General features: G+C 47.4%; 1 protein-coding gene across 2 annotated transcripts in view; it reads left to right on the forward strand.

The window, feature by feature from the left end:
• The window catches only part of LOC139277400 (voltage-dependent calcium channel subunit alpha-2/delta-2-like), a 1,881,585-nt gene that overhangs the window by 945,366 nt on the left and 910,005 nt on the right, over nucleotides 1-26,214 (forward strand). For both annotated transcript variants that reach the window (XM_070895823.1, XM_070895824.1), the window contains exon 4: nucleotides 8,803-8,862. In XM_070895823.1, the coding sequence (XP_070751924.1) occupies nucleotides 8,803-8,862 (60 nt within the window). The remainder of the gene's footprint in view (nucleotides 1-8,802; nucleotides 8,863-26,214) is intronic.

Here is a 26,214-nt window from a genome sequence, read left to right on the forward strand (position 1 = left end):
CCGGCACCTCACAACTTCAGCCTCCTCCGGGAAATCCCTTCCGTGCCTTTCAGTTCTGCGCGGAGGGGATTCCTGTACGGGCTGCTCTTGCACACTCTCCACATTGCCATACTCATCTGCCGCCTGGACACGCCATGGCGCACCATCTTGCCGTCCGGAGGAGGCGGGGGTCCTCAATGGAGTGCTCTCTACGCGGGTGTCCTCCCTTTATTTATTGGGGACTTGGCCTGGAGGGTGTTGCATGGAGCAGTCCCGTGCAATAAGATTTTAAGTCGATTCACGGACTCCTCGGCCATTTGCAATTTCTGGGGTCTGGAGGAGTCTGTGTTCCACATCTATGTTGAATGTGTGAGGTTGCAGCCCCTCTTCCAATATTTGATGGGGCTGCTCCTCAAATTCTGGTTACACTTCAGTCCCACACTCCTGATCTTTGGGCACCCTGTGCAGAGGGGAGCGGGCAGGTCGGAAGGCCTCATCATAGGACTGCTCCTGGGCATGGCCAAGGTGGTCATCAACTGGTCCAGGCAGCAGGCAGTCGAGGGGGTCGTTCAGCCCTACTACCTGCCTCTCTTCTGCGGTTACATCCGAGGCAGGGTGTCCCTGGAGATGGAGCACGCGGTGTGCACCGTTATGCTCGCGGCCTTCCGCGAGAGGTGGGCACCAGAGGGACTAGAGTGCCCCCGGCAACCAAATTTTAATTTGACCGTTTAATCTTTAAAGTCTAATTTGTTTAATTGTCGGTTTTAGTACCCCCCCCCTTTAATCAGGAAGCACTTGATTTAATGATTTATTGATTTACAGATACAACCAAAAATAGTTGTGGAGCTGTTGCATTGTGAGTGGCTTAGCCAATCGCGTGATGTTCATAAGACTCAATAAAACCTCAGTCAGTTGGGTCTAGGTTATCCACAATGAGGTATGCAGTTGTGAGCCTAGTAGATGAACTAGTAATGTGTAGTTTTATTGTTATACCTGTGTTAATACACCAACTAGTTCTTAATAGCAATATGTTGCTATGTATTCTTAAGCAAAGAACCCATGAAACAAGTGGCCACGAGGATGGGAGTTTCTTCATGAAGAAATGTTGATGGATTTTCCTTTTGAAGGCAAATGCAAGTGGAGCACAGCAAGAAGATATACCGACAGCATGGTTCCCGAATGGGAGTCTGGCACTGCAATCTTTTTTTGTGAGTAGTGAACAGTGTGGAACTGACAAAAAAAGAGCTTATGGAAAGCCATTTAGAGTCATTGAAAAGCAAGTCAAGATTATTGAAAAGCAATTCAAGGCTATTAAGCTAAGAAGGCAACATAGGTGTGACAATAAGTTATATCAGTAATTTGGGAGCTTTTGACAAGAATAAGGAATCATTTAGATCCTACAAAGATTGCAAAAGTTTTTTTTGGAGCTAATGATGTCACTGAAGTTCCAGCAGGTGTGGCAGATTCACAATTAAGGAATCAAGCAGTTAAGGAGAAGATGAAAGCAATTCTGTCAGTCATGATTGGAGCAGAGAATTATGGTATTTTTGTGAATTTGTCAACCCCGAGAAAGATTAAAGATGCTTCATTCTCAGATGCTTCAATACTACAGATATTGGAGAATCATTTTGATCCACAGCCTTTAGAAATAAGGAGTAACTATTTGTACTGCATTTTTTTCTGCATATGCGTCTGTCAAGCTCCACCCCCCCGATGCCTCCTGCCGGAAGTGACGGACCAGAAGTGCGGCCCCGCTCTCATTCCACACAGCCGAGAGGGCTGGCGGCAGAGAGCCCATGGGTGACTGAGAGCAGTGACAGGGGCCGAGAGGGCTGGTAGGGAGCCGAGAGGGCCAGCGGGCAGCCAAGATTGATGGCGGGTGACCAAGAGCGGCGACGGACAGAGAAGCGGCGAGGGGCCGAGAGGGGGGGTGGAAGAGAGAGAGAAAGACTGTGGGAGAGAGAGAGACTGAGAGAGAGGGACAGATAGTGAGTGGGGGGGAGAGAGAGAGAGAAACGGGGGGGGGTGAGAGAGATGGGGGTGGGGAAGAGACACAGGTGGGGGGGGGTGACCGGAGAGGAGAGAGGGAACTCGGGGAAGACGGATCACATTCTTCCAACCCCCTACAAGGGATATAATTGTAGTGGATGAAATCCAGAAGTCACGACACTGTCACTATTCACTTCATACCCAAAAAGCCCGTTAACAATCCGTACACAATGCCCCATCTGTGATGGTGGGGGTGGGGGGAGGGGGCTAAGGTCACACACTTGCGCTGGTGTAAGGAGGGACTTTGACTCAGGGAGGGTTGCACTTGGACTGGGGTAAAGCACTTCAGCTGGGGGAGGTGTGCACTTGTGCTGGGGTAAGGCACTTTGGCTGGGGGAGGCATGAACTTGGACTGGGGTAAGGCACTTTAGCTGGGAGAGGTGTGCACTTGTGCTGGGGTAAGGCACTTCGGCTGGGGGAGGGGTGAACTTGCGCTGAGGTTAGGCACTTCGGCTGCGGGAGGGATGCACTTGAGCTGGGGTTAGGCACTTCGGCTGGGGGAGGGATGCACTTGCACTGGGGTTCGGGACTTTGTCTGGCCCTTGGTATCTTCTGGGGAGATCTATCCTCTGTGGCTTCTGGAAGTCAAAGTGGATCGAGTTATAATTTTCAAAGTCAGTGAGACTTTGGGATGGGCGGTTTCAGTTACACATTCCAGAGAAACTTCAGGGTGTGGTTTATCCTCCAAGGGGACCAATCATTGACAAAGGGCGGACCAGGGCGGCCATTTTCACAGTACAAATAAGCACGTCCTTAGAAATAGCGGAGAGCTATTAGTTTGCAATGAGAAAGGTCTGATGAAACCATCAGTGAATACATTGTTGCCATAAGAAAATAGAAGATTGGTACAGCGTCGAGTACAGAAATGGTTAAGTCTTGGCTAGATACTCTGCTGGAGAAATATGCTAATATGCTTGAGGACTCATACAAGGGCATCAAGGGATACAATCCACATATTTGGATTAGGTCGGCTGTCAAACTTACTTTTTGTGGACCAAGTTCGGTATCATATGCATTAAAATCACAAGTTGAGCAAGAGCGTGATAAGTTGGAGAAAAACAGAGTTTTAATGAAGACTCTTAGGAGTGACTGGGCCACCCCATTAGTTGTAGTTCCGAAGGCAGACAAAATGGTACGGCTCTGTGAGGACTATAAAATTACCCTGAATATAGCAGTTGATGAGGAACAGTACTCTTTACTGATATCACAGGACCTGTATGCAGAACTGGCAGGAGCCAAAGTCTTCACAAAACTAGATCTCTCCCACGCCTATGCTCAACTCAACATTGACTAGGATAGTCAGCAGTATCTGACAGTCAACACACACAGGTTTATATTCATACACTAAGTTGCCCTATGGTATGAAGTCCTCACCAAAGATATTTTAGGCTACCATGGATCAGATCTTACAGGGAATAAATCATTGATTGTGCAATCAAGAGGATGTGTTGATAGCCACCGGCACAGAGAGGGAAATCGTGGAAATCTTAGAAGTATTCAGACAGTTCAATGACCACAATCTGAAGCTGAAGAAGAGTAAATGTGTATTGATACAGCGCAAGGTGGTTTATCTGGGATTGTGGGGAGATGAAAATGGTCTACAACCAGTTAAGGAGAAAGTGCAGGACATCATGAAGACTCTGGAACCGAAAAACGTTACTGAATTACGATCCTTTTTAGCCATGGTCCAATATTATGCTCGTTTTCTTCCTGAGCTAACAACAGTTCTCGCACTACTCCATTATTTATTGAAGAAAGGGGTGCGTTGGACATGGAACAAGGAACAACAGAATGAATACGACAAAGACAAGCGATGCTTCAGCAGTCGTGCTTTTCTTGTCCATTATAATCTGACTCGTGAACTAAGACTAACATGTGATGCCTCTGGGTATGGTGTGGGAGCAGTGATCAGCCATGTTATTAATGATGGGCAGGAAAAAACGATTTTGCATCGCGTACACTCAACAAAAGTGAACAAAATTATGCACAGATTGAGAAAGAGGCTTTGGCAATTATATTTGGTATTAAAAAGTTTCACCAGTTTCTTTTGGGGCACCAATTCACGCGAATAACCAATCACAAACCATGGCCCAAAGGCGGCAATTCCATCTATGGTGGCTTCAAGGATGCAAAAATGGGCTACTTTATTGTCTCAGTGCGATTACAGAATTAAGTATCACACGTCAAAGCAAAATGCAGTGGCAAATGCCCTTTCAAGATTGCGTCATGAAGATTCTGAAATTGGCCACAAACAGTCAATCTTCACTCTAGATGTCGTTGATGAGGACTTTCCGGTCACCGCCTGTTATTGCAGAGCACACACAGAAAGATGCCACATTACAGCGGGCCTATGAGCACACCCTGCGAGGGTGGTCTGAAGATCAGGCGCATTTAAATGAGGAGCTGAAGCCCTTTTATCATTGTCATGTGAACAGGGATGTCTAAAATGGGGCCTGAGAGTAGTAATTCTCAGTGCATTAGCTCAAAGTCTTGATGGAACTTCACGGTGAGCATACTGGCATCGTAGGAATGAAAGCAGTGGCCCGAAGTTTTGTTTATTGGCCGGGGTTGGATAAAGACTTAGAATTATTAGTAAGTAAGTGTACTTTCTATCAAGACTGCAGGCCCAGGCCAGCTACCATATCATCCTGCTTTGAATGGTGCAGCTGAAAGGTCGGTCAGGATTGTCAAGGAGGCTTTGCGTAAACAAGTTCTGCTGACTGGATCATCGGTGAGCATGAAGCATAGGTTAGCAAATTTTCTTTTCAAATACAGAACCACGCCCCATTCTACAACGGTGCACAGCTGCTGAATTATTGATGAAGCGTAGGCTGAGGACGCGTCTCAATTTATTGCAACCAAACTTGACTAATAAGGCAGAGAAGGCACAATCGTTGCAGAAACGTCGTTATCATTCCGTTATTCAAGAGCGGTGCTTTCAGAACGGTGATCAGGTCAGATTTCACAGTCAGTCGAAAAGGGCAAGTCTACGCAGATGTGACATTGGTACAATTATTTGGGTATGTGTCATCAAGCAGTGCCTGGTGTAAATTGGTGAATACATCAGGAAAGTTTATGTGGATCAAATGTTTGTAGCAATGTGTTGCTATGAATTCTTAAGAACCCATGAAACAAATAAATTACAGCTACCTTCCCCTTTAATCCCATTCCCTTTCCTAAAAGTCTCTTCTGTGGCACCTTACGAAATGGCTGATACAAGACATGACTCACTGTTCCAAACGTAATCTCATTTTGAAAGATTTGAAACCATAATTATTTCTTACTGCTTGTCCAGATACTGTGCTATAGTCAGCCTTGCATTTAATATTTTGTGAGTTTACTGAATTACTAGCAGGATTGTCTGCATAATTTCTCAGATTTATGAAAGCTAAATGATTTTAAGACTTGTTCTCTTTGCGTGCTGCACTTTGAACGTTTGAAATAATAATCAAGATTTAGTTAATTGTACCACCTGTTACAGCACAGGAGTCACTGAGGATAGTGTGAGCTGCTCCATTAAGGAGATTGTATCAAGCATTTAATTTAACCCATGTAAAGAAAGAAACGGTTTCGTATTTTTAAGCTTCTATTTGTTAAATTCATTGTTTGAATGATTTTGGTGCAGTGTTTTACGTGGAATGAACATTTTTAAAGTTTCCCTTATTTAAATAATTAATTTGCAGCACAATTTCTGAACCAGCATATTAAACTGACCCACACACTGACCCAACACTGACCCTTGCTAATGGTCACTCTCCCCGGGCCCGGTGTGTGGGGTGAGTTCAGGGTTCGGTGTGTGGGGTGAGTTCAGGGTTCGGTGTGTGGGGTGAGTTCAGGGCTCGGTGTGTGGGGTGAGTTCAGAGCTCAGTGTGTGGGGTGAGTTCAGGGTTCAGGGCTCGGTGTGTGGGGTGAGTTCAGGGCTCGGTGTGTGGGGTGAGTTCAGGGTTCGGTGTGTGGGGTGAGTTCAGGGTTCGGCGTGTGGGGTGAGTTCAGGGCTCGGTGTGTGGGGTGAGTTCAGGGTTCGGTGTGTGGGGTGAGTTCAGGGTTAGTTGTGTGGGGTGAGTTCAGGGCTCGGTGTGTGGGGTGAGTTCAGAGCTCGGTGTGTGGGGTGAGTTCAGGGTTCAGGGCTCGGTGTGTGGGGTGAGTTCAGGGCTCGGTGTGTGGGGTGAGTTCAGGGTTCGGTGTGTGGGGTGAGTTCAGGGCTCGGTGTGTGGGGTGAGTTCAGGGTTCGGCGTGTGGGGTGAGTTCAGGGCCCGATGTGTGGGGTGAGTTCAGGGTTCAGTGTGTGGGGTGAGTTCAGGGCTCGGTGTGTGGGGTGAGTTCAGGGTTCGGCGTGTGGGGTGAGTTCAGGGCCCAATGTGTGGAGTGAGTTCAGGGTTCGGTGTGTGGGGTGAGTTCAGGGCTGGGCGTGTGGGGTGAGTTCAGGGCTCGGCGTGTGGGGTGAGTTCAGGGCTCGGCGTGTTGGGTGAGTTCAGGGTTCGGCGTGTGGGGTGAGTTCAGGGTTCGGTGTGTGGGGTGAGTTCAGGGCTCGGTGTGTGGGGTGAGTTCAGGGTTCGGCGTGTGGGGTGAGTTCAGGGTTCGGTATGTGGGTGAGTTCAGGGCTCGGTGTGTGGGGTGAGTTCAGGGTTCGGCGTGTGGGGTGAGTTCAGGGCTCGGTGTGTGGGGTGAGTTCAGGGTTCGGTGTGTGGGGTGAGTTCAGGGCTCGGTGTGTGGGGTGAGTTCAGAGCTCGGTGTGTGGGGTGAGTTCAGGGTTCAGGGCTCGGTGTGTGGGGTGAGTTCAGGGCTCGGTGTGTGGGGTGAGTTCAGGGTTCGGTGTGTAGGGTGAGTTCAGGGTTCGGCGTGTGGGGTGAGTTCAGGGTTCGGCGTGTGGGGTGAGTTCAGGGTTCAGGGCTCGGTGTGTGGGGTGAGTTCAGGGCTCGGTGTGTGGGGTGAGTTCAGGGTTCGGTGTGTGGGGTGAGTTCAGGGTTCAGGGCTCGGTGTGTGGGGTGAGTTCAGGGTTCGGTGTGTGGGGTGAGTTCAGGGTTCGGTGTGTGGGGTGAGTTCAGGGTTCAGGGCTCGGTGTGTGGGGTGAGTTCAGAGCTCGGTGTGTGGGGTAAGTTTAGGGTTCAGGGCTCGGTGTGTGGGGTGAGTTCAGGGCTCAGTGTGTGGGGTGAGTTCAGGGTTCGGTGTGTGGGGTGAGTTCAGGGCTCGGTGTGTGGGGTGAGTTCAGGGTTCGGCGTGTGGGGTGAGTTCAGGGCCCGATGTGTGGGGTGAGTTCAGGGTTCGGTGTGTGGGGTGAGTTCAGGGTTCGGTGTGTGGGGTGAGTTCAGGGCTCGGTGTGTGGGGTGAGTTCAGGGTTCGGTGTGTGGGGTGAGTTCAGGGCTCGGTGTGTGGGGTGAGTTCAGGGTTCGGTGTGTGGGGTGAGTTCAGGGTTCGGTGTGTGGGGTGAGTTCAGGGCTCGGTGTGTGGGGTGAGTTCAGGGTTCGGTGTGTGGGGTGAGTTCAGGGTTCGGTGTGTGGGGTGAGTTCAGGGCTCGGTGTGTGGGGTGAGTTCAGAGCTCGGTGTGTGGGGTGAGTTCAGGGTTCAGGGCTCGGTGTGTGGGGTGAGTTCAGGGCTCGGTGTGTGGGGTGAGTTCAGGGCTCGGTGTGTGGGGTGAGTTCAGGGCTCGGTGTGTGGGGTGAGTTCAGGGTTCGGCGTGTGGGGTGAGTTCAGGGCCCGATGTGTGGGGTGAGTTCAGGGCCCGATGTGTGGGTTGAGTTCAGGGTTCGGTGTGTGGGGTGAGTTCAGGGCTCGGTGTGTGGGGTGAGTTCAGGGTTCGGTGTGTGGGGTGAGTTCAGGGTTCAGTGTGTGGGGTGAGTTCAGGGTTCGGTGTGTAGGGTGAGTTCAGGGCTCGGTGTGTGGGGTGAGTTCAGGGTTCGGTGTGTGGGGTGAGTTCAGGGCTCGGTGTGTGGGGTGAGTTCAGGGTTCGGTGTGTGGGGTGAGTTCAGGGCTCGGTGTGTAGGGTGAGTTCAGGGTTCGATGTGTGGGGTGAGTTCAGGGCTCGGTGTGTGGGGTGAGTTCAGGGTTCGATGTGTGGGGTGAGTTCAGGGCTCGGTGTGTGGGGTGAGTTCAGGGTTCGGTGTGGGGTGAGTTCCAGGAGAGAAAAGACGCAGCGATGGTCTCTTTTTCTGGTAAAAATAAGCTTTGTTGAGAAGAGCAGCCATGACTTGACGGAGAAGGAGCACCTCCAGTGCTCACATGCAGTTGCGCCTTCATCAGCCAGGGATGAGTGGCGGATTTAACGGGTTTTATAAAAATGATTCACGGAGCCAGAGCAGGAAAGAGCCGCAGACAGACATCAGGCCAGCTCCGAGACGCAAGAGAAAAGGAGATTTGCATCAGACATCGAGCAGCAGTCCTGGCAGTTTTATATAATTTTGAATTGTCCCGTTTCAGGGTCACAGCCTACTCCCAGGCTGCAGTAACCCTAAGGGAGCTCTCCACAGCACCCCCCTCACAAGGAAGACGAATGTGCAACTCAAGTTCCAGTGGGCTAGCTCGCATGAACTGGTGGGCCAGATATGGGCCCCGGGCCACATTCTGCCCACCCCTGGTTTAGTACTGCTGTCTCAAGAGACAATCCTTATTGTAAATACACCTGTGCTGACCCTGACCCAATTTGAAATATACTGTTAAATCTGATATGGTCAGTCTTATCACTAGAACTTTCTTGTTAACAAGTACTCCCGTGTATATCTAAAATTGATAGTTCTCTGAAAGTTAGTCTCTAATTCCCATTCCTTGTCTTTCCTGCAGAGACTGGCCAAGGCTGCAGAGCTGTTTCAGAAGGAGCATCGTTGGCAAGATGACATTAAGGTATGACCATTTCAGTTTTACTCGGTTCCTAAAGGGATCTCGATCCCCTCGTTTACTTTAAGGATTTGTCACTTCACGCCCCGACGTGTTTAGCTGCAGTGGAAGTATTTGCCCTGCACGTTGGTTGGATATTGTTACAGAGCAGCTTTATTCAGAGTTACAAGCAACTCGGGACAAACATACTGCAACTGATTTACGGCAGAGAATGAAATGAATCATTTGTTTTGAGTGCTCGCTGGTATTTGCCAATGTTTTCTGGCACTTCTCACTGCTTCCCGGTGACTGCTGGTGTTTGTCAATTGGATTTGTCGCCTTAAGGTTCAATTGTTTTTGTCTGCAAGGGGATAGGTCATCGTGCTGTTTTACACGCAGAATTTGGGAGATGTGAACAGTTTTTTTGTAGAAAATTGAAAGTTGATGCTTGGATTTAACAGTCAAAGCTGCAGCAGCATTCCTGTATTAACATTACAAGCGCAATGTACTTCCAATAATTAACTGATAACAGAGGTTATTCTGAACGATCGTGGTTGCTGTACTTTGCTATCTCTCTCTCTAATTTAGATTCAACACACGAGATGCTGAGAATGGAATCTAATCTCTTTCAGAGACCAACATTAAAATTATAAGCCTGACAATTTTCAGTTTTGAATTGCTTCATGGTGATTCCAAAACTGCAATTCTACTTAAACATTGAAATACATATATATGCACACGTCTATCAACCTACACCTCCGATTACACCCAGTGTATGTTACATATACATACCTATATACTACATATAGACACAATGAATATCGCATATTTATATCTAGAATCTCTATACATGTATATGCCACAAGTGACAAGCAGCCAGGGGTCTAGAAGTAAAAGGAGGTAGCTCAAACATAGAACTGGTCCTTTGCTATTCCTAGCATAGGGTTGCCAACCCTCCAGGAATGCCCTGGAGTCTGCAGCAATTGAAGTTTGATCTCCAGGGCACTGCTATAAGCAACCCTGGGAGAAAATCAAAGGGGCAAATGGATTTTGTCTCATTTTCTTTGAACACTTATTCGGTTATTAGTTGTAAAAATAGTGGAGATGGGGGAAAAACAGGCTGCCTGACTGACGGTCAAAAATCATCCAATTGGGTAACAAAGAGTCTGTGCGCTTTCCAATTGATTGTGGGTAAGCGGTGCTCCGTGAAATTGGACGTGTTGGTAGACCAATGGTGGAGCGGGGACTTGGAGGCGGGATCATGTGATGAAACCTCCAGGATACATCCAACCAGAGTTGGCAACCTCCGACCATGCAATGATGAAAGGGGAATGAGGCTGTACCTTGCCTAGTGAAATGGCACTTTGAGAATGTGATACAGTCCGAAAGACTGGATTCGGAGACGATGCAAACTGTTTTGAATGAAAAATATAACTTTCCTGCATTTACAGTTCTATTTACCTTTATCCCAAAGCACCTACACTGCCCAGTGCCCAACTACATACCTCCCAGTGACGCTGGGCACCTCAGGTATGTCCTTCTCATGCTCCGTGTGCTGTTTCTTGTAGCAGGACCACAGCGGGAGAGCTCCGACAGGTTTTGTTGGCTGGTTTATTTTCTCAATGGAAATGCTGATCGGGCAAACCGGGTGGGTTTTTCACTGGAGACATTTTCATGTCTTCTCAGTCACTGTACAAACGACGCACAGCATTGTGACATACTCTGAAGTGACACGGCTCTGGTCCATGTGCAGTTTCTGTTCAGCTCCGCCTTGTTTAGAAAATTTGAAAACCCCTTTACGGTGTGAATTAACAGAAACAAAAAATATCAGTTCCACTGAAACATTAGCCAGTCTTCACTTTTCAGGTGCTGATTGGCTCACTCACTGTGTATTTTGTGTTTGAGATTTATTTTATGTAAATTTAACAGTTCAGAGTTTTGTTCTTGTTTAACAGTTGCTATTGTGTGCACAGGCTCCATCTACTCCTACCCGTCTGAATTTTAAATACAGTAACTGCACCAATTACTTTTTTCTGCTGCTTACGTCAGTGAAATATTTCTCAACAAAGTTAACTGTGCACAAAAGTGCTTGCAGCCTTGGACGGTGAAAAACATTATTTGCATACGTGTTTCCTAATGTAACAGTTTTTGGTGGACTAGAAACAACGGCTCAGCAACTGAGCTAGCACTTGCTGATTTTGCAATAAATCAAAATATATTAAATATATAATATATCTGCACACACTGATCAACTTTTTCTGTTAAAAATTCCGGTGTCCAGATTTATAATGGAAACTGCCTATGTAAATGTATCACGTTATACTGCAGCGCCACAAGTGTCGGGAGAGAGTGATTACAATGGCAGTGAAAGTCACCATCATTCTCAATGCGTACACCTCATCATCATTCTCACTGGCGACGGCAGCGAAGAGTGACGTCATCAAGGTCCAGGTCGGTGATTGGAGCGTGGACAGGTACAGCAGGAGCGGCGAGATCGGGGCAAAGGAGCGGCGAGAGACTGTGGAGGGACGTGATCGGGGCCCAGGGGAGGCATGAGTTCGGGGCCCAGAAGAGGTGAGGGCCCAGGGGCAGCACAGGCCCAGTCCACACTGCGATATGTGTGCGCACTAGGTCTATGCAGCAGAGCTGGTCTCCAGTCGTCTTGGGTAATCCTTGCCATTGGACCAAGACCTAGCTCTGTCAAGCCCATGTGGTAGTTGGTGTGCATCTTCCACCCTTCAGGATGTAGTTCGGGTCCTTCCTTGAAACACCTGTGAACTCATCCTTTTTTGGCATGGAAGCAAGTCATCCTCGTTTCGAGGGACCACCTATGATGGACAAAGGAATATTCTACATGAAGGCTTTGTCTGTCAGCACTATTAACATGACTGGCTAGACCTTGAATAAATGTACAAAGTGATTGACCTCTGGTGCAGTATTTGTGAAGTGATTCCTGATTTGATGTGGAATGGGCAAGTATGGGTTAAAGGCATGTCAGGAAGGAGAGGAAAATGGTCTGGAAGGCATCAGTTTACAGAGGCACGGGGACGATTTTAACCCTGCCTACCCAGTGGAAACTGGCAGGCGGGCAGTTAAAATCAGCTGTGGGACTTAGCAGTTGACCTCCTTACACAATTGTAACCTGCTCTTGGCGAGAGGGACAACCGGCAGCTGTCAGCGGGGTCCTGCTTTAAATATGCAGATTGGGCTCCGAGGATTTCATCAGGGACGGAATGCTATTTTAACCAAAGCTAGTCTGCCTTCCCCAGCAGGCAAACATAGCGGGCAGAAGCGTCGCTAAAGAGGCCAAAAAGATAAGTGGTTTTACTTTTTTCCACTTTCACAGGAGTGCTTGAGGAAAGTTTAGGCCTCCTGCCACTCGACATTCTGGTCCCTCGCACTGGCCAACACCCGCTTCCCACCGGTTTCGGGCGGGAGGCTGATTTAGTTAAAATGTCCCGGGTCAGGAGGGATTGCTGTTACTTAGCACCTGGAAGGAGCACCAGACTGAACAACAGCACACATAGGCACCAAGGGGAAGCAGCAGGTTCAGAAGAAGCAAACAGTGTGATGAAAGGACGCGATGATAACACATGTACAGGTGAATTTGGAATGATATGTAAACAGCTCCGAAGCTGGGGATGGATAATGGTCCTTATATGACAGCACTGGGATAGAATGTATGACCTGGGATATGTAGGGAAAGACGAGAGAGGTGCAGGCAGTGTGCTGCTGATCATCTGATCCCTAATTTATCCCCGTTAATATTTATCCTTCATCTAACATCACAAACAGATTATGTCACCATTTATCTCTTGCTGTTTGTAGGACCTAGCTGTGTGCAAGTTGGATACTGCGTTTTCGTATATTACAACAGTGACTACAATTCACTTGATTGGCTGTGAAGTGCTTTGGAACGTCTTGAGTTTGTGAAAGATGCTTGATAAATGCATTCTTTTATTAATTTCTCTGGCTACAACCTGAGATTAATCTTTGGCACACCCCTCACACTTGGCTCACCCTTCCTCCTTTGGGATCTCCATCAAGTCGTTTCTACTAGGCATAATTGTGCAGCACGCAGAATGAAACTCTTTGTGGTATGAAGAGTCCTCTCAGGTTCTGAATCTGCCCTTTTGCATTCTGATAGTGCACTGGATGACCATGTGGGTGGGTTTATCAGCCTCATTGTCACCTCCTCCACATATGTAGGATAAATGTCGAGGTATCATTTGCCTTGGCGGCAGTAAGTAGTCCTTATCTCCCAGAATGCACCCAGAAAACCTCTCTCCAAAACAACGATTTGCATTTATATAGCGCCTTTAAAGTAGAACTATATCCCAAGGTGATTCACAGAAATCAGACAGAGATTGACATGGAGCCAAAGGAAGAGCCAATCACTCAGCACTGGACACTGCACTGTTGTTTAATGATCTGAAAATGACTGTGGTGTTATTAAAAAACAATCTCACTGATGCAGTTTGAAAAATAATTAACTTCAACAATTTGATCAGAAAAGCTATCTCTGAGGTATTTCCACTTGGTGCGTGGCAGAGTGCCTGAAGGAGAACCTATGCCAGTGTTGGGTTGGGTTAAATGGCCATCTCCAGACCCTGAGCACATAGAGCAGGATAAGCGGCGGTGTAGTTTAAAAAAAATTTGTTCCTGGGCAGTGGGCGTCATTCGCAAGACCAGCATTTATTGCCCATCCCAAATTGTCCTTGAAAAGCCTTCTTGAACTGCTGCAGTCTGTGTGGTGAAGGTACTCCCACAGTGTTGTTAGGGAGGGAGTTCTAGGATTTTAACCCAGTGACAATGAAGGAACAACGATATATTTCCAAGTCAGGATGGTGTGGAGGGAACTTGGATGTGATGGTGTTCCCATGCACCTGCTGCCCTTGTCCTACTAGGTGATAAGGGTTGTGGGTTTGGGAGGTGCTGTCGAAGAAGCCTTGGCGAGTTGCTGCAGTGCATTTTGTAGATGGTGCACATTGCAACCACGGTGCGCCAGTGGTGGAGGGAGTGAATGTTGAAGGTGGTGGATGGGGTACCAATCAGCGGACTGCTTTGGCCTGGATGGTGTCGAGCTTCTTGAGTGTTGTTGGAGGCAAGTCATCTCGGCAAGTGGAGAGTATTCCATCGTATTCCTGACTTGTGTCTTGTAGATGGTGGAAAGGCTTTGGGGAGTCAGGAGGTAAGACACTCAGTGCAGAATATCCAGCCTCTGACCTGCTCTTGTAGCCACAGTATTTATGTGGCCGGTCCAGTTAAGTTTCTGGTCAATGATGAGAGTGAGTTGATGGTTAACTCCAGATCCCACAGTTGCAGGGTTACTTTTGTAGCCTATAGATAAGTTTGGTTATGTTCTTTTCAATGGTTCTAAGTAATCATAAAAGCATGACTACATTTGTTCTGAATTCAGATTGTGGACTTATGAAGGATTTTAGATTCATTATGTATAAGGTGATGTGGTCAGTAAATTTTCTTTCATCAGTTCCTTTCAGTTTAGGGTGGGCCTCCCTATTAGCAGATATTTCCACTGACCAAATCATGGTATGCCATGTTAAACTACAAACCCAGGTAACCTCAGTGCTGCTTTCATTTGATTGCCTAGCGGCCTGACCAGGATCAAATGCAGGAATTCTACAAAGAAAGATGTAGGTCCACTCACAATCTGGGTATAAGTTCCGAAACACGGTAAGTGCTGCAGTGCACAGTTTACCAGACTGAGCCTCAAAGAAAGGTTGGACATTCCCTGAGTTGTCTACACAAAGTGGTCTTAAACGGCTTTTAAACAGAGTATTAAAGTTGTGAATTTGGAGAGAGTGGGAATTCTGAACAGAGGGGAAAGGAGGTGCAGCTTTTTGTCTCCGATACTTGCAATGTTTTGTGTTACAGGTAAATATTTAATTTCCTCTACCTATAACTTAAACTAGATCTAGCAATTAGTTATAGACTAAACTATAAGCTAAGTTAATGAAATACACACGGGGAAAGATTGAGGGTGGTAACACTGGCGAGGCACAAGCCAGGCGCAGAGGTCTCACCTCTCATGTGAAATTGGGCTTACCGCCCCCGGACGGAAGTGGAGCGCAAAAGGAAATACTCCACTTCCTTCCTGGGCCGTAGCGGTAGAGACACGTCGGGAGTGGGGTGCAGAGCTACGCACTGGCCTGCATAGCACTGCCGTGCAGGAGGGGCTCTTCCCTTAATTAAAGGGAAGGGCCCACACTGCATACTCTGCCGTTAAGAAGGGGTCCCACCTAGAACACCGGGGAGTGGGGGTGCCGTATTCAAAGCACCAATGGGCGCAGGAAAATATCGGACAATTAAAAAAAAATGCAGCACGTCTCCCCTTTAAGTTTTGCCCCATGAGTGGCAGGCTGCCCAGTACACGTCCTGTGAAGCTGTCACTGTCATGGCGGATGAGGCTCGGAGGACCAACTCCTGCTCCTAATTCTTATGTCCTTGTTATGTCCGCTAATATTTGGAGCAGAGAGGGTAGAATGACATTTGCTGACAGCTATTTGAAGATCATGGATAAACATGATATACATTACCAGATCACTGGAGATCTCTTTGTTTGCCATCATAGAAATTACTGCAGACAGGAGTTGTGTGGAAAATGTCTCATTTCTGTAAGGAATATTAATTGTAACATTATGCAGGCTCTTTACAACTGGAGAAACAGGAAACGGTTAACAGAGGAAGCTAGTCATTAGTAGGTCTATGAGGTGGAGTTAGGAAACCAACTGACACTTTAAAAGTTATTGGGCCCAAATTTGGTGAACCTACTGCTGGCTGCCACCGAGTTTTCTCAGTAGTCTCCCTGTTTCTGGGCGCTCTCCCCTCCGAGCGAGTTTGGTGAGGCCCTCACACCAGGTCTTACCTGAACGCTAAGTATGAGGACCTGCAAGAAAAGGTTAGTGAAATGTTTTTTTCCTTTTGCAGCGATTTTGTTTGATCGGGTCCTCTGAAGGATTTGTAATGGTTTGTTTTTCATTTGTTGAAGATTTTTTTTTTCCGTTCCCCTCTCCCCCCTCCCTGAGCCCGACTCTAGCCTCGGCATTACTTTGCCAAGGATCGTATTTGCCACCCAGAATCCGACCTACCGCCCGCTGCCGCCCAGAATCGGCGTGTAACAGCCAATGTTTCCGCCAAGCGTTTTTTTCGCAATTTTTTTCACTAAACTTCCGCCCAAAGTACCGTCAGGATCTTAGTGGTCTTTTCGACGGTAAGTGGGCGGATCTTAGGTTTGACCAAACTCGGGGCCCATTATCTATTACATATTATCTGTGAGTCTCACTCCTGCTAAAATTGCCCCAAAACTCAGACCCCAATACCACTGTTGGGCGCACAGGTGGCATACATGTCAAGAGGATGGAGTCCTCCTCTTTCACCTCCTCGAGCTCAAGTGGGACAAATATTAGGCCTTCTCCCTGCTCTTCCTCCTGGTCTTCATTTCTGCGGGTTGCAGAGCTGGATGCGGGGGCTATGGGGGATGTTATGGGTGGGAGCAGAAGGAGCTGCTGGGGCAGCCTCCTGATGTGGTCGAGGTGGATGGTATTGCACATGGCCTTTGCGTGCCAGAGGTGGATGGAGTACCTAAGTCGGTGCTCTCCGATTCCTCATCTGCAAGTACAATACAACATTTCAGTGTTTAGTAGCGTGGGTGGGGGTTGGTAATGTTGACATGAGTACCGTGATGTATCACAGTCTTATTTCAAAAACTACCATAGTTACATCACCACATCCTAAACGGCCGACAGACAGTACATTAAAATGCATTTTACATCACATTACATGACCTTGCATGACATGAGCGTAACACAGACCGGAGATTCTGATCAACTTACCATGCTGTAGCATGGGATCGGCACCACCCTGTGTGGTGGCACAGGAGTGGTCACCCACCAACACAAAGACACGCTCCTCGATGTCGGTCACTGCGATGACCTCTGGGGGGCCCTCCCGTGCCACTCTGCTTTGAGGCGTTGACTGTTCTTTTCTTCTGCAGAAATAAAAGTTACAACCTTTAACCGGTTTGCAGAGGCAGCACACACACACACACACACACACACACACACACACACTACGGCTACATAACTTTTTCTGTATTGCGGGAGTGCAACAGTAAGATCTTTATTTACTCTTGCTGCCACTACCACATTGTTCCATCTCTTCCTGCACTGGTCTCCATCCTGAACCACGGTGCCCACTGCGGGCACGGCCTCCCCAATCTCCCGCCAAATGCGTTTATATTGGGGCGGGGCTGGCTTGCCACGACCATCCCGGGTGAGCTCTCGGTAACGGCGCTCCACCTCAGAGACAGTCTGATAAACGGGCGATAAACGGGCGGAACTTAGATTTGATCAAATTCGGGCCCTTTGTCTTTTAATTATTTCTCATCGAGTTAGTAGGTATGGGTTTTTTGAATGTTTTGTGAATGTTTTTTGAATGCTTTTGCAATTTTTTTTTGTTTTCCCCACTCCCAGGGCCTCTCTCGCAGCGCTACCGGCCCCGGACTAAAGTTGCCGAAACTTGCGGTTTGCGCTGCGAGTCCTTGTACAACGCCAACTTTACCGACGTAAATGCCGAATATTAGGTCTAAAAATGCTAGCACAGCGAAAACGGTAATTTTGGCGTAAAGTTACCATTTGCGCTGAAAACCAAAAATCTAGCCTAAATGTTGGACAAGGAGAAGATAGTGAGGGTTCAGAGCAAAACTGTTCTCACAAAGAAAAAGGGTAGGACTCCCAAATCTAGATTTCAATTCGCATACGGGGTAGGATAAGGAAAAAAAGGAAGCTTTTGTCAGACACCGAGAGCTCAATACTACAGAAAGCCGAGAGGGGTATAGAAAGTACAGGGTGAAAATAAAAAATATTGGCAAGTAAAATCAAGGAAAACCCAAAAATGTTTCATAAGTACATAAAGGGCAAGAGTATAACTAATGAAATTGAAGGGCCTATTAGAGATCAGAAAGATAATCTGTATATGGAGGCGGGAGTATGGTTCTTAATGAATACTTTGTGTTTGTCTTCACAAAAGAGAGGAATGATGCAGACATTGTAGTTAAGGAGAGAGTGAAATATTAGATGGGATGCGAGAGGAACTATTAGGGGTTTAGCATTGTTGAAAGTAGATAAATTGCCAGGCCCAGATGAAATGTATCCCAGGCTTTTCATACTGCAAGGCTGAAGGGAGCTGTTAGCTTTCGCTGTGTTAAATACCATCCCATTTTTAAGTAGTGACCACTGGACAGCCAAACCATGACTGACCTTACAGCTCTAGTCGCTTTCAGGATGAAGTGATCTCCTGCTCAATGAGGGAATTTAATTACAGATGTACCGTTGTGAAGAGAAGCAAGGGAGGAAATAGCAGAGGCTCTGACCATTATTTTCCAATCCTCTCTGGCTAAAGGCGTGGTGCCGAAGGACTGAAAGATTGATAACGTTGTACCGTTGTTTAAAAAGGGATAAAGGAATAGACCAAGTAATTACAGGCCACTCAGCTTAAACATGGTAGTGGGCAGATTACTGGAAAAATTCTGAGGGACAGTGTAATTCGTCATTTAGAAAAGCACAGAATAATCAAAGACAGTCTGTATGGATTTGTTAAGAGAAGGTCATGTCTGACTAACGTGATTTAATTTTTTGAGGAGGTAACGAGGAGGGTAGCGCATTTGATGTAGTCTACATGGATTTTTGCAAGGCTTTTGACAAGGTCCCATGTTGCAGGCTGGTCAGAAAAGTAAAAGCCCATGGGATCCAAGAGAAGTTGGATGCAAAATTAGCTCATTGGTAGGAACCAAAGGGTAATGGCCGACGGGGATTTTTGTGACTGGAAGACTTTCCAGTGGGATTCCGCAGGGCTCAGTACTCAGTCCGTTGCTTTTTGTGGTATATATAACAATGATTTAGACTTGACTGCAGGGGGTATGTTTAAGAAGTTTGCAGATGATAGAAAAATTGGCTGTGTGGTCGACAGTGAGGAAGATGCTGTAGACTGCAGGAAGATATCAATAGACTGGTCAGTTGGGCAGAACAGTGGCAAATGCAATCAATCTGGAGAGATGTTGAGGTAATGCATTTGGGGAAGGCTAACAAGGCAATAAATGGTAGGATACTGAGAAGTGTAGAGGAACAAAAGGACTTGGAGTGCATGTACACAGATCCCTGAAGATAGCAGGACAGGTAGATAAGGTGGTTAAGAAGGCATATGGGATATTTTTCTTTATTAGCCGAGGCATAGAATACAAGAGCAGGGAGGTTATGCTTGAACTGTATAAAGCACTAGTTAGACCACAGCTAGAGTACTGCGTGCAATTCTGGTCACCACATTACAGGAAAGATGTGACTGCACTAAAAAGAGGGTATAGAGGAGATTAACGACGATGTTGCCAGGACTGGAGAATTTTAGTGATGAGGAAAGATTAGATAGGCTGGGATTGTTTTCTTTGGAACAGAGGAGACTGAGGGGAGATTTAATTGAGGTGTGTAAAATTATGAGGGGCCTAGATAGAGTGGATAGGAAGAATCTTTTTCCCTTAGCAGAGAGGTCAATAACCAGGGGGGATAGATTTAATGTAATTGGTAAAAGAATTAGAGAGCAATTGAGAAGTCATTTTTTCACCCGAGCGTGGTGGGGGTCTGGAACGCACTGACTGAAAGGGTGGTAGAAGCAGAAACCCTCACCACATTTACAAAGTACTTGGATATGCAATTGAAGTGTTGCAACCTACAAGGCTACGGATCAAGAGCTGGAAAGTGGGATGAGGCGGGATAGCTCTTTTTCAGCCGGCACAGACCCAATGGGCCGAATGGCTGCCTTCTGTGCTCTAAATTTATATAATTCTATGATTTATATAGGGCCCTTTACAACCGCAGGATATCCGAAAGCACTTCACAGCCAATCAAGCAATTTTTTAGTGTGACCATTGTCATAATGTAGGAAACGCACACAGAATAGCATTTAAACTGGAGCCGAAGACGCCTGTACATTCCAGAGCAATTCTTTGGATGCACTTTGTTGGTTTGTACAAAAGTTGAGGATTATCCTGAAAAGCCAAAATCCACTCCTGAAGACACGTCCTGACCTCTGTTCTGATTATGCAAATAAAAAGTAACTGCCTTGGGTGGAAGTTAGTCCTAATTGGCAGCAGTGATCTCGGAGGTATCATTTGGGTAGGGAATACATTCAATGAAAACTAATATGTCCTTACTATACAGTATAAATGCACATGAGGCCCATACTTGAGAGAAGGTCACTCTGTGACCAGTTACCTTTATTACCAAGACCTCAAGTGATGAAGGTGGGAGGAGCTTCCCCTTTTATACCTGAAAGTCCAGGTTAGGAGTGTCTCCCACAAGTTCACCTCCTTGTGGTCAATGTTCTCAAGGTGTACAACTTAGGTCAGCTTATACATGGGTTACAATGATAGTTGAATACATGACATCACCTCCCCCCCAAAGTCTTATTGGGATCACAGGTTAAGTCTCTCTGGTGGTTTACGCTCCCTTGTAGAGCGCCTGAGTTGGGGCTCTGGTTGTTGGGTGCTGGCCTGAGTGTCTGCTGTTTGCAGTGCCTCAGGCCTGTCCGGACTGCCCACAGTTACTGGGCTCTCCTCCACTTGGTTCCGGTGTTCGGTCACCTGTGGTGGAATAAACTCTACGTCGTGTTCTTCCTCTGCTTCTTCTATGGGGTTGCTGAACCTGCTTTTAGTTTGATCTATGTGTTTGCGGCAGATTTGTCCATTGGTAAGTTTAACTACCAAACCCTATTCCCCTCTTTGGCAATCACAGTGCCTGCAAGCCATTTGGGCCCTGCAACGTAATTAAGGACAAAAACAGGGTCATTGACATCAATATATCGCACCCTCACATTCCTATCATGGTCGTCACATTGTGACTAACGCCTGCTCTCAACAATTTCTTTCATAGAGGGGTGTATAAGGGATAACCTGGTTTTGAGCATCCTTTTCATTAGCAGCTCTGCGGGTGGAACCCCTGTGAGCAAGTGTGGTCGGGATCTATTGGCCAACAGTAGGCGTGATAAACGGCTTTGTAGGGAACCCTCTTGGATTCTGAGCATTCCCTGTTTGATTATCTGCACTGCTCGTTCCGCCTGGCCGTTTGAGGCTGGCTTGAACGGTGCCGTTCTGACATGGTTGATTCCATTACCTGCCATGAGGTCCTGGAATTCAGTGCTTGTGAAGCACGAGCCATTGTCGCTGACCAAGACATCCAGTATACCGTGGGTGGCGAACATTGCTCGTAGACTTTCTACCATGGCAGAGGAATGTGCTTGAATTTAAAATGGCACACTCAATCCATTTGGAATAGGTGTCTACTACAACCAAAAACATTTTTCCCATGAAAGGACCTGCGTAGTCCACATGGATACGTGACCATGGCTTGGCGGGCCAGGACCAGAGGCTAAAGGGGGCTTCCCTGGGTGCATTGCCCAGCTAAGCACAAGTGTTGCACCTGCGAACACAAAGTTCCAGGTCTGCATCTATCCCTGGCCACGAAACTTGTGACCTGGCAATTGCCTTCATCATGACAATACCCGGGTGTTCATTGTGAAGTTCTCTGCTAAACACCTCTCTGCCCATCTGGGGTATGACTACTCGGTTTCCCCACAGTAGGCAATCGGCCTGAATCGAGAGTTCATCCTTGCGCCTATGAAACGGTTTAAATTCCTCAGGGCATGCCCCGTACGTGGCTGCCCAGTCCCCATTCAGGACACATTTCTTAACTAAAGACAGTAGCGGTCTTTATTTGTCCAGACTTTAATCTGTCAGGCTGTCACAGGTGAGTCTTCGCTTTCGAAAGCTTCAACAGCCATGACCATCTCAGCATCATGCTCAGTTGCCCCCTCAGTGGTGGCTAGTGGGAGCCTGCTGAGTGTATCGGTGCAGTTTTCAGTGCCCATCTGTGCTGAATTGTGTAGTCATAGGCAGCTAACGTGAGTGCCCACCTCTGTATGCGGGCCGATGCATTCACATTTATGGCTTTGTTGTCGGCCAAAAGGGACGTTAAGGGTTTGTGATCTGTCTCCAGCTCAAATTTCCTGCCAAACAGGTACTCGTGCATTTTTTTTACTCCATATACACATGCAAACACTTCCTTTTCTACCATCCCATAGCCCGTTTCTGCCTGGGACAGACTTCTGGAGGCATAAGCTACCGGCTGTAACTGACCATTGGCATTCACATGCTGCAACACACACCCGACCCCATAGGACAATGCATCGCACGCTAAAACAAGTTTCTTACACTGGTCATATAAAGTTAACAGTTTGTTGGAGCATAACAAATTGCGTGCTCAAAAGCCCTTTCCTGGCTGTCCCCCCAGACCCAATCGCGACCTTTGCGTAGGAGCACATGTAGCAGCTCTAAGCGTGCTCAATTTGGGAAGAAAGTTACCAAAATAGTTCAGGAGCCCCAGGAACGAACGCAGCTCCGTCGTGTTACGGGGTCTGGGTGCTCTCTGGATCGCTTCCATTTTGGACGCAGTAGGTCTGATCCCGTCTGCTGCTACCCTTCTCCCCAGGAATTCTACCTCTGGAGCTAAGAAGAAGCACTTCGCCTTTTTCAGTCGCAGCCCTACTCGATCCAGTCTGCATAGCACCTCCTCCAGGTTGTGGAGGTGTTCTTCAGTATCACGACCCGTGATGAGGATGTCGTCTTGAAAGACCATGGTCCTTGGAATTGACTTGAGGAGGCTTTCCATATTTTGCTGAAAGATCGCGGCGGGCGAATGAATCCCGAACGGGACATCTGTTATACTCAAACAACCCCTTGTGTGTCGTGATGGTGGTCAGCTTCTTCGACTCACTCGCCAGCTCCTGGGTCATGTAAGCTGAGGTCAGGTCCAATTTTGAAAAAAGTTTGCCACCGGATAGCATTGCAAAGAGGTCCTCCGCTCTCAGTAGCGGGTACTGGTCTTGGAGTGACACCTGATTGATGGTGGCCTTGCAATCGCCACATATCCTGACCGACCCATCCGTCTTGAGCACCGGCACAATCGGGCTCGCCCAGTCACTGAATCCGACTGGCGAGATGATGCCTTCCCTCAGCAGGCGGTCCAATTCGTATTCTATCTTTTCCCGCATCACGTATGGCACCGCTCTGGCCTTGTGGTGCACTGGCCTGGCGTCCGGGTTTATGTGAATCATTACCTTGGCCCCCATGAAAGTGCCGATGCCGGGTTGAAATAATGAGTCAAATTTGTCCAGGACCTGTGAGCATGATACTCGCTCTACAGAAGAAATTGCATTGACATCGCCCCATTTCCAGTTCATGACAGCAAGCCAACTCCTCCCCAGTAGTGCGGGACCGTCCCCCGGGACAATCCAGAGTGGCAGTCTGTTCTCCGAATCTTTGTGGGTCACGACTAGCATGGCGCTGCCTAGCACCGGAATGATCTCCTTTGTATATGTCCGTAGCTGTGCGTCAATCGGCAATAATTTTGGCCTCCTGGCGTTGGACACCCACAACCTTTCGAACTGTTTGATACTCATCAGGGACTGGCTGGACCCCGTGTCTAGCTCCATTAATACTGGGATGCCATTGAGGAGCACTTTCATCATTATCGGTGGCATCCTGGTATATGAACTGTATATGTGCTCCACGTGAACTCGCTGAACATCAGCTTCCAGCGATTTCCCCCAGTATTCATTTGGCCTCGTAGGGCTTACATCGGGCCCATCCTCCTCGTACATCAACCTGGCTGCAAGCTTCCTGCACATACGCGCCAAGTGACCGCTGACGTTGCAGTTTCTGCAGGTATATTGCTGATACCTGGAAGCTCTGACTGGGTGTTTGCCTCCACACCTCTAGCATGAGCTGGAGGCCCCGTTGTTGAAAACAAAAGGTCCATTACCAGCCGATCGTCTCTGACTGTCTCTGTGACTGTCCTTAAGCGCATCATTAACAGGTGTTGATGGCCCCATTACTGGCCGTATTGTCCATTGCGATGGCATGAATCACCGTTCAGCTAGCCATTGTCTCTGTTGAATTCCCCCTTTGGGTTCGACTACATGCTGGGGCATGTCTGATTGCCCTTGTCTGCCTAGAGAACTGTGTGCTGCGTTAACAATGTTGATTCCCTGGTTGTTTGCCGCATTTGACACAAGATTTTTGTCATACATCATTCTGGTCTCTTCCTCCCCTGAGATAAATGTCTGGGCTATCAGAGCCGCTGCTTCCAAGGTCAAGTCTTTGGTCTCAATCAGTTTCCTGAAAACCCCAGCATGCCCGATGCCCTCAATAAAAAAGTCTCGCAGCATCTCCGCTGTGCATGCATCTGGGAACTTACATCGGCTCGCCAGTCGCCAGAGGTCTGCCATGAAGTCTGGAACGCTTTGCCCTTCTCGCCGCCGGTGCGTGTAAAACCGGTGTCTCACCATGTGCATGCTGCTCGCCGGTTTAAGGTGTTCCCCGATCAACTTACTAAGCTCTTCGAACGTCTTATCCGCCGGCTTCTCTGGCGCTAGAAGGTCCTTCATCAGGGAGTACGTTCTGGATCCACAAACCGTCAGGAGATGAGCCCTGCCGAATCCTGTCCCAACCATTCCTTAGTTACAAAACTTTGCTGTAGTCTCTCAATAAAGTTGTCCCAATCATCACCAACACAATCCCTCTCTTCTGTGCTGCTAGTGGCCATGCTCACGTGGTTTAAATCGCAGTTGCTCATCGCCAATGACATGTCCTTACTATACAGTATAAATGCAGACGAGGCCCATACTTGAGAGAAGGTCACTCTATGACCAGTTACCTTCATTACCAAGACCTCAAGTGATGAAGGTGGCTGGAGCTTCCCCTTTTATACCTGAAAGTCTAGGTTAGGCGTATCTCCCATAAGTTCACCCCCTTGTGGTCAATGTTCTCAAGGTGTGCGACTTAAGTCAGCTTATACATGGGTTACAATGATAGTTGAGCACATGACAAAAACCAATGTAAGTGTGGTTTTGGGAGTGTTGAAGTTGAGGTACATTGTTAAAGTAATGTAGGTAGCTCTTGCAGATGAGCAAGCTGTAGGCAGGTTCTACAGATCCTGTCAACAGCTACAAACACAAGAATATTCAATGTTCCTATTGTCGGAGCCTGCCACGATAAACACACAGATGTATCCAAGCAGACAAACTTGGACAGATAAGCGTGTTCTCATAGTTAAACCCTGTGATGATACAGACCACACACATGCACACAGACACAAAGACACACACACAATCAGTATTCGGGACCAGGCACTGTAAGAAACTGTGGTGTGAGGGGATGAGAAGCTCAGGTGATGCCGACATGTATTGTTTTTAAAAATGAAAGTGCTTTGCCAGGTCAGTGTATATTTGGCAATAGCTGTGTCTCTGCAGCCTTCATTTTACATGACATTCTGCTCATTACTGGAGCTGAGCAAAGTACCTGTCACTTCCAGTGCATCTCCGGAGATTTTGACACTTGTCTTCAGACTTACTCGATCATTCATGTCATGTACAAAGCATGCATTTAACAAGAAAATGAGACATGGGACCTTTACAGTGTGGCACTGAAGAATCAGTTGTTGCATTGATTAAATTCGTGGCATTCCTTTCTCATTCTTCTTCGTTCTATGAAAACTAGTTATTATAATATTTCTCTGAGGAATTCTAACTACCGCACCAAGTCCTGCTCAAAATCACTTCTGTCCTTGCTGATCTATATTACTTCTCAGGTCACCCCAACACCTCAAGTTTAAAACTCTCATCCCCATGTTCAAATCACTCCTGGCCTCATCACTTCTTATTTCCCACCCGATAATTCTGACCTCTAGTGCAACCAAAAATCCTTTTGCCACAACATTGGCACCTGTGTCTTAAGTTGTCTAGGCCCTCGGCTCTAAAATTCCCTCCCTGAACCACTCCACCTCACCTCCCTCTTCTGCTTTAAGACTACCCTTACATTCTACATCTTTGACCAAGATAATATCCCAATATCTACTGTGGCTTGGCATTATTTTTTGATTAATCATACTTCTGGGAAGCACCTTGGGATACTTTCTGCATTAAAGGTGATATATAAATTAAATTTGTTATTGTCTCCCTTCAAGGGTTTGGGCACATTTTACTGGCATTAAACTCTGTCTATGATTGGGAATCTGTCTCTCTCTGGGTACTCATTGTTTACTCCTTCACTTAATTGTCTGAGTATTTGTACCTTTGTATATTCTTGTCTCTCGTTGTTCATTAGCGGCTCTTCCTTCGGGCATTGATTGGCTGGTCTTGCCCTGGGCAGTGATTGGTGGCTCTTCCTTGGGGCATTGATTGGCTGCCCTTGCCCTGGGCAGTGATTGGTGGCTCTTCCTTGGGGTATTGATTGGCTGCCCTTGCCCTGGGCAATGA

The sequence above is a fragment of the Pristiophorus japonicus genome, chromosome 12 (genome assembly GCF_044704955.1).
Source record: "Pristiophorus japonicus isolate sPriJap1 chromosome 12, sPriJap1.hap1, whole genome shotgun sequence".
In the NCBI taxonomy this organism is placed as follows: domain Eukaryota; kingdom Metazoa; phylum Chordata; class Chondrichthyes; family Pristiophoridae; genus Pristiophorus; species Pristiophorus japonicus.